The 10,824-nt window shown below is 35.3% G+C and overlaps 1 protein-coding gene across 22 annotated transcripts in view; it reads right to left on the bottom strand.

The window, feature by feature from the left end:
• The window catches only part of LOC106879196 (ras-related protein Rab-3), a 243,662-nt gene that overhangs the window by 1,566 nt on the left and 231,272 nt on the right, over positions 1-10,824 (bottom strand). For all 22 annotated transcript variants that reach the window (XM_052969942.2, XM_089356094.1, XM_089356100.1 and 19 more), the window contains one exon: positions 1,175-1,299. In XM_052969942.2, the coding sequence (XP_052825902.1) occupies positions 1,175-1,299 (125 nt within the window). The remainder of the gene's footprint in view (positions 1-1,174; positions 1,300-10,824) is intronic.

Here is a 10,824-nt window from a genome sequence, read left to right as displayed (position 1 = left end):
AACACTTATATACATACACAAACAGGTTAATTTGGACAAGCTTGTCTTTTGACCTTTTGGAGTTAATAAAAAGGTACCAATTCAAGATGGTTGATTGGCTCAACAAATAATGTACCACCCTAAGGCAGTGGACTGGCAGAATTGTTAGAGCATCAGAGAGGACGCCTTGTGGAATTTGTTCCATCTCTTTATGTTTTCAGTTCAAATGCTGCTCCTCTTATTTTCTATTTGAGGTGGACTTAAACCTATCACCCAGTTTAACACCACCACTTGGTTTTGTATGCCTTCAGTGGAGTCCACTTTGTATCAGGCATTTGGGTTAGGGTTCCACTTTGAGAATACTCTCTTCCTTCTTATCATGGTAAGAAACTCTCAAGAGACTTGAACAGCAGAACGTCTTCAGACAAGAAACCCACCTTAGGCAAGTGTTTCGACTCTTAACTTCTTACACTCTAAGAGGGCAAGGCCACATTCAGGTCATGATTTCTGGGTGCCTTTCTGCTGACACTTTTTAGCTACTTGGACATTGGCGACTTGTATATTTAAACTACCTGGAGATTTTAACTAGTTGTAACTCCTCTCAATTGATTCAGCTTTCTGAAAAGGGCTACAAGCTCTTCTTCCCGACTAAGCAAAATAAAAAAGTCATTTGTCTAACTTCAATTCTTAGGTGAAACTGTTTCACTTTTGCTTCTCATGCTTTTAGAAAAAGGCTTGTATACCAAAACTCCCATATCAATCTCCCCTACAAAGCTAAGACTGATGTGAAATTGTTTTTGCAAGTGTTCACATACTTTAAACATAAATCAATAAATATCAATATAATTTTATATCACATATACACATACAAACAGATATTGGTTTCAAATTTTGGCACAAGGCCAGTAATTTTAGGAGAGGAAGTAAGTTGATTACATCAACCCCAGTGCTCAACTGGTACTTATTTTATCAACCCCAAAAGGATGAAAGGCAAAGTTGACACAGGTGGCATTTAGACACAGAACATGGAGTCAGAAGAAATGCCACTAAGCATTTTGTCCACTGTGGTAACAGTTTGACCAGTTCACCACCTTGCCCATACAAACAGCTATTCAAATTTGTAATGTCATAATTATTATAAACCTTTCCACAAAATACAAGCCTCACCACTAAAAAAAAAAAAATCTCCACTTACCTAGCTGATCAGCCAGTTGTTTTCCTCGTTCAGTAGACACCACACGTTCTTCTTCCAAGTCACACTTATTGCCCACTAAAACTACTTGTGCATTATCCCAGGAATATGTCTTGATTTGTGTGCACCTACAAGACAGCAGAAATTGATATAAATATATGAGAAGAGGTTTAGATTAGAAATAACAATTTTATTAATAATTTGGTGTGTATGACTTGTTGAAATAATAACAGCTATAAATAGCAAATACCATTAATATCTAAATCAATAGTTTTTCTGCTACTGTTGCATTATTTTGTGAAAGTAGTTAAAATTAATACGTGCTGAAAAAACATCATCTCAGGTCTAAGCATTCCACATCCATTTTTTTTTTTTTTCATGTTTTTCAGTCACTGGTGGCTTGAGACATATGATTCTGCCAAAATAGACAATCTGCATGATTTGATGCAACAGATATTTTTTTATTGATTCTTGTCTTTTTAACATAATTTACTCAAGTATGAAATGAAAGTGGTAATTTGATTTTTCGCAGAATGACTAAACGAGGCAGAATCTACAAGGTGATCTGACCTGGTAAAATCAGCAGCCAACTCTTCAGTAAATCACATTTTATTGCCTTAAAACACAACATATTGAATAATATGCCCCTGGGTTTATTGGGAAAAAGATAGGATTGTTATAAGTGGAATGTCTTTGATTATAAGTCTTGCTCAGTCAGAGCTGACCTGGGACTAGGCAGCCGCAACAAGCAAACACAGTTTATTTTGGTAGTTGACTGTGCATATAGATATAATATAAATAGATAGAAAGACCGAGAGCCTGGACCACTGAGATCTCACTAGTACTGATGGCGTGAAAAAAGCACCAATATACAGTGAAAAGTGGTTGGCATGAGGAAGGACATCTATCTTTAGAAATTATGCCAAAGCTAACACTGGCGCTTGATGCAATCCTGCAACTTGATAGATCCTGTCAAACTGTTCAACCCATGACAGTATGGAAAATGGTTCTATGATGATGATGATGAAAACAAAATGAAATAATAAGTTAAGAATAATTACAGTTGCAATTATCTTTATATTTACTTTTTATGATAATTAACATTGTTGTTTGTCTTTCCTATTGCAATTCATCAATGACGTCTTAATTCTAGAGAGACTTTAATGTGTTCCAAGACAGAAGACTGGCTCTGTCAATGGTTTATATATGATATGGGATGTGTCCAGAAGAGCAGGTTTCTGTATGTTGGACATTGCAGGGACATAGAATACTTTCAAGCTGATTCTTTGGGCCTCAAAGCTCATTGTAATAATTCTCAACTTCCATGCCATTTCTGTTTGTGAGTCCTTATATTTTGTTCAGTTGTCAGTACTCTTGTATTTAATTTCCAGTCTGTTAGTAAGTGTGGTTCTGTTTATAGCAGAATTTGTTTACCTGTATTTATAGACAATGTCCAGTGTATTATCAAGAATAGTTCTCTCAGACTCCTACAGAATTTTTTTCCAAATATTAATGTAGTGAGCCTCAAAAGGCTAATTAAAAATAATTATGAGATACGGAAAAGACGATATTATTACAATGACTAAATTTTTCCTGAAAGAATGGGAGGCATCTCATGACATGTTTTGGTCTTATTTGGACCTCATCAGTAAAATGCAGACATCAATGTATTTAGCAAAGTAGCAATGAAAATGTTACTAAGTAGATGTACAATGCTAAAAACCAGTTGGTATAGAAAATTAGAATATTTTAGAGAAATATTGTATTTATGCATTTTATATCAGAATATCTAAACAATGATGATGCTGGTTATAGACTAATCACTTCATTCAAAGACCAAAGATTAATCTTAGTGAAGTTGGAATACTTCATCATGGATAGTAAAAGATATAAGCACTTGACTTTTTCTATCCAAAGGGCTTTTTAACCCAATATTTACATGCTATCATTTATAGCTTTATTCCTACAAGTTTCATTGTTCCAAAAAAGAATTATTTCATGTTCTCCTGAAGTCTCTAAATTCTTCAGACATTTACAGAATATTTATATATTGTAGACATCACAAAATGCATACATATATTTATATATACTTTATTATTATTAAGGCTGCAAAACCATGACAAAAATATTGCAAAAAAACTGCTACTCAGAGTTTCACGTTCCCATTCATCAGACAGTTTAGATTAAAAAATAAAGTATATTACTCTACCTCCAGTATTTAGTACTATTAAGTAATAAAGAAATAAGTACTATTACGAAATTAAGAAATAAGTATATTATTTTACCTCCAGTATTCAAGTACTATTTTTCCCACCTTGTTTTACATTTATGTTTACTTAGGTGTGTGTGTATATATATATATATATATATATATATATATATATATATATATATATATATATATATATATATATATATATATATATATATATATGTATATATATATATATATATATATATATATATATATATATATATATATATATATATATATGTGTGTGTGTGTGTGTGTGTGTGTGTGTGGTGAAGGATGTTCTGAAACTATTGTCTCTAGAATAAGAATAGGATGGAGGAAGTTCAGAGAGATATTAACCCTGTTGGCAACAAAAGGACTTTCTCTCAGAGTCAAAGATACATTGTATGATGCTTGTATACAAATGGCTATACTCCACGGTAGTGAGACATGGGCAGAATGCAGAAGACATGCATGTCTATGGAATGAAGGAAGTATGCTTCTTCGTTGGATGTGCAACATCAGTGTGCATGTACAACAAAGTGCAAATGTGTTGAGAGAAAAGTTGGGGATAAGAGGAATCAGATGCAGCACGCAAGAGAGAAGAATGCATTGGTTTGGACATGTGATGCATATGAATGAAGACAGCTGTATAAAAAAAATACTGATCACTGAAAATGGATGGCCCCTGTAGAAGAGGGAGACCCAGAAAGACATGGGATAAAGTGGTGGAGACTGATCTCAGGATGTTGGGCCTCATGGAGGAGATGACAATGGACTGAGATGTCTGGTGATATGAGGTTCTTGAGAAGACCCATCCACATCAGTGAAACTCAGTTCTAGAAGCATTGTTTTCCACCCACATCTAACAATAAAACTTTTCACACACCCTACCCCAACAGACTACATCTCTTCTCTTCCTCATATTTCTTCTTTTCATGCACTCACTCCCCAATTCTATCCTCACTGTCCTGCTCACTGTACCAATGCTATCCTATAGTCCTCCACCCCCTCTATACACCCAGGTTTCACCAGTCACTGCATTCCCCACTCCCACACTCTTTGCATCCATGTGAAGTCTCTACTCCCTACTCACACACCACCTTTGATGATATCCTACCATTTATATTCTGACTCTATACCTTGAGAGTATGCCCAGGCATTTCACTCTATGCTACCATCCCATTTATATACTGATCCCCACTCTTTGTGAGTATACTCTGGTACTTCACCACCATCTCTCTCCTGCCCTCTTCCCTCTGACTGGGTAACCATGTATCTCCTCTACAGCAACACACCTGTTTCTGTTCACATTCTTGATCACTCCCTCCCTCTCTCTGACCGGGTAACCATGCACCTCTTCTACAGCGCCAGTGCTGGTGCCATGTAAAAAGCATCCAGTCCACACCGTAAAGTGGTTGGCATTTGGAAGGGCATCCAGTTACAAAAATCACTCTCAATTGGTGAATAACTTCAGATTTACAGTTTATACCATTCACAAGATATATGTAACCCATATGGATTACTATGGTTTTCAATGCTCATTCTGTTAGCCAGGTTCATCACATGGAGTATAGCAGTTATTCACCTGGACTGCTTCAATCCCTATTTCCTTTCACTACACACACAGACAATCGTTTTCTTTCAGAATCCATCTAACAAATCCACATACAAAATCTAAGTTGACCCAGCACCATAGTAGAAGACGTTTCTCAAAGGTGCCACAAAAGATACTGAACCTGAAACCCTGTGGCAGGGAAGCAAACTTCTCAACCACACACCCATGTCTGTATCTATGCACACATGATGGCTTTCCACACAATTAAGTTTATTATAAAGCTCCAGTTGCCAAAGGTGCCACACTGTTACACCGAGTCCAAACTATGGTTTTGATCCCACTAACCTTCTTATCTGATCCCATTTCTAATTAGCTTGTTACTGCTAACTATGTTGAATATGTTAACACTATTTCTTCTTTCTTTTATGTCTTCATGCAAATGGTGCATCTGTGAAATTTATTCTCAAAAATACCCTACAGTATACTTTATTGATTGTGTTTAGTCACTGGGTATAGGATGTGATTGCACTATTTATTATTGACTTGTATATTTATGTCCCTGAATATAGTCCAAATGACATTGGCTAACCTTATATTGGCCAGATAACCTTGTGTTGGCATATATTCTCTATTTTGGCTAACAACAGACATACATTAGATACATTAGTATATTAACTACAAAGCCTACATTTAGGGGTATAGATAGTGAAGACAAAGAAGTAGCTATTGTGCCCTGTGGCTAGAGTAAGGCAGCACAAAATATTAATAATTATTACTGAATATATGAGAGAAATAATGAGGGTTTATTGTGATTACATTTTTGACTTGGCCTTTTTTTTTTACTTTTTAGAGTAAATAAGTGCCAGTAAACAAAATACTGAGATTGATTCAATAAACTAAGATATGTTCCCTACAAATCTGTAGTCTTGTGCTAATACAAGAAACTGTTATCACTATTAAATCAATAAATTTGGTATTAACCATTTTGCTACTAATATTCCTGTGGAAATAAACTGACTTTCTTTCGAGTGTATTCAGTAAAATAACTTTGTCATTATCAAGCTAGTGTTCAGGACATAAGCTGACATGAAATTTCGATGGAAGGTTTTAATTAAAATCTCTTTAAAATAGGAAGATAGTATCATAGAACTAAGGTATCAGGTGGGTTGGTATTACAAGGCTCAGTAACAGAGAGATTTCTGATGGGAACTGAACTCAAAACAATGAGATACAGAACAAGCTGCTTTACAGGTTCTAGTTCTGTATCTCACCCTTCTGGTGGGTCAGTTCCTATTGGGAGACAACATGAGTTTCTGTTCCTTAGAAGAATTTTATTTTGCTATGAGATTATAACTGAAAGGAAATTTTCATCATGATTACATATTTTTTATGTTTTATGTCTCATTTTTCCATTCTAATACAAGTAGAATGGTTCGTGCGCATGCGCGCGTGTGTGTGTGTTATAATAATGAAGTCAAGCCAAATGATAATTGGATAGCGTTTAATACACATACATTTCAGAACATTGCATAACATATAATGGGAAAAACATTCCTTATGCATGACCGTCCTCAGTTGATATGTTTCAACACACACACAGACATATATATGTAACTTAAATTTGTATGTTAGGCATATGTTAGGTAAGCATTCAAACATCAAATATGAGTAGAACCTGCTTTATAAATCATACAATTATCAACCTCTTGATTGGGATGTCTGGCATGCCATCAACTTGGCTATCTGCCCTCTCATATATATATATATATACACACAACTGGCACTCTGTCGGTTAGGATGACAAGGATTCCAGTTGATCCAATCAATGGAACAGCTTGCTCATGTAATTGGCAGTGGCTGAGCACTCCACAGACACGTGTACCCTTAATGTAGTTCTCAGAGAGATTCAGCAGGATACAAAATGTAACAAGGATGGCTCTTTGAGTTACAGGTACAACTCATATTTGCCAGCTGAGTGGACTGGAGCAACTCTGAAAACAATAAATAAGGGACACGACTCCATTAAGATCAGCTAACCAACATTCTTGGTAGAAATAATGATGTAGATATAAGTGGATATATACACTACAGACCTAACTACCTTCATAATCTCCAAATGCATATTGCTGCCAAACACTCCTATTCCGACCATACTGATAGTGAGAAAATCTCCATCTATACAAGTTATATTCAATCCTATTTATGTATATTTGTGTATAATTGGATTTTCAGTAATGTTTATGTCCTGTCTATTTTAACACAGTAGCTACAATGAAAAGATTGAAACAAAGTCAGAGAAATGTCATTGCTATTGGAAACAAATGATGTCTCTGTATGTGCGAAGGTGTGATGTTAGTTGGTAATGAGACATGGACACTGAATATGGAAGATCTGAAGTTGCAAGAGGGAAATAATTTGAGTACAATTTGATTGATGCATTAAGTTATCTCACATAAAAGGCAGAATATAAATGAGAAGCTGGTATTAAAGATATTAGTTGATGTATGCAGGAGAATCTCTAATGATATGGGTATGTGTGACTAGAAGACAAATACTAGTTGGAATATCTTCATGTGGTGATAGTAGAAGATACCTGTTGTTAATAAAAACATAGAATGAAGTGAAGCCAGGTCATTTGAAACTGGGCCTTAGAGATGATTTAATGCACAGGCATGTGGGTTATACTATGCATAGAGGGTTATAAAAACACAGATTTTGAATAAGGAGACACTAGTTGCTCTATGTTTTCTTGGAAGTCTACTGCTCCAGTTAAAGGACTAATGAAGGAGAATCTAAAACCCATACAGAGAATACTTATAATTGTGGGACCAACTCTTATTTAATGAGGAATCCTGGAAATTTGTGGTTTACTAAGCTCATAAAAGTAGAAGATCCAGAACGATGACACAAAATGAGATAATAATGCTGAAATATATTCCAATAATTGAATGTTCTGAACTTCATGCTCTAGACTCTCTTTGCACATGGATCGTTTTAATTGCACGTGAAAGGAGAAAGACATCAGCAATAATATATCTTTCATAATGTTGTTATCATTTTTGTCAGTGTCATTGTCATTGATGCCACCATTTAATGTCTGTGGTCCATAGGCTGGGCAGTTCGATAGGATCTGACTAGCCTGAGGGTTGTGTTGGTCTCCAATATCTGCATTAGCAAGATTTCTAGTTCTGGACACTATTCCTAATGCCAGTCACTTTACAGAGTATCTGGATGCTTTTTTTGTGGTACAATGTCACCTCCCCATATTGAGGGAGGTGGCATTGTACCAGGTGTAGAGAGTCTAAATTAGGGAACAGGAACAGGTCTCTTGTTGTAGAGAAGATACATGGATACCTCAGCAGGAAAGGAAGAAAGGATGGTGGAAACAAAATATCAGGGTGTACCCTTACCTAGCTAAAATAAAATGAATAAAAGACAACTACAAAATATATCACTAGCGGACAACGAGTTTGCCTTTACCCTATTAATTATAAATACTTTATCAATATCCCTTTACACAAGAAAGAATTCACATATAGGTTTCTTTCATCTGCCAAAACAATATAAAATGTTGATCATAGAATGAAAGGTACACAGTCATAAAGGACTATAAAAATCCATACAGATGATGGAGATGGTGATGATGTTTTCACCCAACTCTTACATAAATTTGTGTAAAGATACTAATAGTTATGAAATAAACCTTACATACTGACAGGGAAAATGAAGTAAGAATTACTAATTTAAAAAAGGATCACTTCACTAACTCAAAGTGTTCAAGATATTACATAGACCATTCTAAGAATGCCCACATTTCAATAATAATAAAAATAATTCTTTCTAATTTTGGCATAAAGTTAGAAATTTTGAAAGAAGGAGGCTAGTAGATTACGCCAGTCTCAGTACATGACTGGTTTATCAATTGTGAAAGGATGAAAGGCAAAGTTGACCTAACCCTAACCCTAACCCTAACTTAGAACATGAAAAGCCTGCTCAGTAGCATAATTGGTAACATGATCATGTGGTAAGTGTATATCTATACACTTGAAGTCCAGTTAGCAAGCTTGTTGTTTTAAAGATGGCAAGGCTAGGGCTTGGCCATGATCCACTGGATGGTACCAGTAAAAGAATATTCATTGAATTTTTCACATAGGCATAAGCCAAAAAAAAAATTGGGGGGGGGGGAGGAAAGAGCGGTTGATTAAGCTAACCATTATTTTATTTATCTTGGATGAATGAAAGGTAAAGTCAACTCTGTTAAGATTTGAACTCAAAACATAAAAGGATAAAATTAAGTAGATATAATAATAATAATAATAATAATAATAATAATAATAATAATAATAATAATAAAAACGACCATTTTTAAAAGTGATGTAATTCTATAAATTTTTGAGGAAAGAATAAACAATTATATCAAATCTAGTTGATATAACTGTTAACTGGTACTTTATTTTATTAAACTTCAGAATGACGAACGGCAGAGTTGACTTGGACAGGATTTGAACTCAGAATGTAAAGAGATGTAACTAATACTACAATGTACTTTGTCCAACACTTTACTGATTATACCAGCAAATTGCTCTACTAATATAAATAACATCAATCATAATAATTCTTTCTAATATAAGTACAGGGCCAATACTTTTGACGAGAGAAGGGTTAGTTGATATCATCAATCCCAGTACTAGGCTAGTGTTGTATTTTATTGACACTGAAGGGATGAAAGGCAAAGTTGACCTTGAGAATATTTGAACTCAGAATGTAAAGGGACATAACTAGACACGTCCACTGCTTTACTGACTTTGCCAACATGCTGTTCTACACATGTTAATAATAATAATAATAATAATAATAAATGCCTTGATGCAGTACCAAGCAGTGGCTCTCGTGGCTTCTGATCTTAACTGATTGGAAGTGTTATCATGTACATTGTTTAGTCTTGGTATAAAAGATGGGTTACAACAAATATTCTGCTCAATACCACAAATTTGCCTGTCAGTTGTTTGACCGTAACCAGTTGAGCATTTCCCTTGGTGGCTGACAATATGTGCATCTCTGATCATGAGCAGAAGTAGTGGGGGAGCATCATAGCCATGTGCTGAGAGGAATTCTTTGGGGTTTGGATAATTCACCTTTGGAAACATGGGTGTTTTGTTCAGCATCCTTAAACAACCCTTATTCAGGGACCTTTTGAGCAGGATGGGCTACTCAACCGAACAAAGTTCTAACTGGGCCCCACCTGCAAGGTCATGCGCTGTTTATCTTGATATGAGATCACCATGACGTGTACATATGGTTGTGACGCATGTGCCTGGTGTACCCTTATCAGACGAGTAGTCATGATGGGTATACTGGACTTCGTATATTTTATCCTGGTGTCACTTTGATGGCATGCACTGCTCTCTCATTCAATAATAATAGTTTCAAATTTTGGCACAAGGCCAGCAAGTTAAAGGAGGGGGTTAAGTCAATTATATCGACCCCAGTGCTCAGCTGGTACTTATTTTTATCAACCCTAAAAGGATGGAAGGCAAAGTCAATCTCAGTGGAATTCGAACTCAGAACATGAGGATGGATGAAATACTGCAAACCATTTTGCCCAGTGTGCTAATGATTCTACAAGCTCACCACCTTCATAATCATGATAATAATAATAATAATAATAATAATAATAATAATAATAATAATACAACGATAATTCTAATTTTTGCACAAAGCCTGCAATTTTAATGGGGGATTACTTGACTTGTACTCTATTTTATTGACCCTGAAGGGATATAAGGGATAGCTGACCTTGGAGGGATTTGAATGCAGAACATTAAGAGCCAATAGAAATACTGCTAAGCATTTTGTCGAACA

The sequence above is a fragment of the Octopus bimaculoides genome, chromosome 8 (assembly GCF_046866305.1).
Source record: "Octopus bimaculoides isolate indiv1 chromosome 8, ASM4686630v1, whole genome shotgun sequence".
In the NCBI taxonomy this organism is placed as follows: Eukaryota; Metazoa; Mollusca; class Cephalopoda; order Octopoda; family Octopodidae; genus Octopus; species Octopus bimaculoides.
This window is presented reverse-complemented; position numbering and strand designations above follow the sequence as displayed.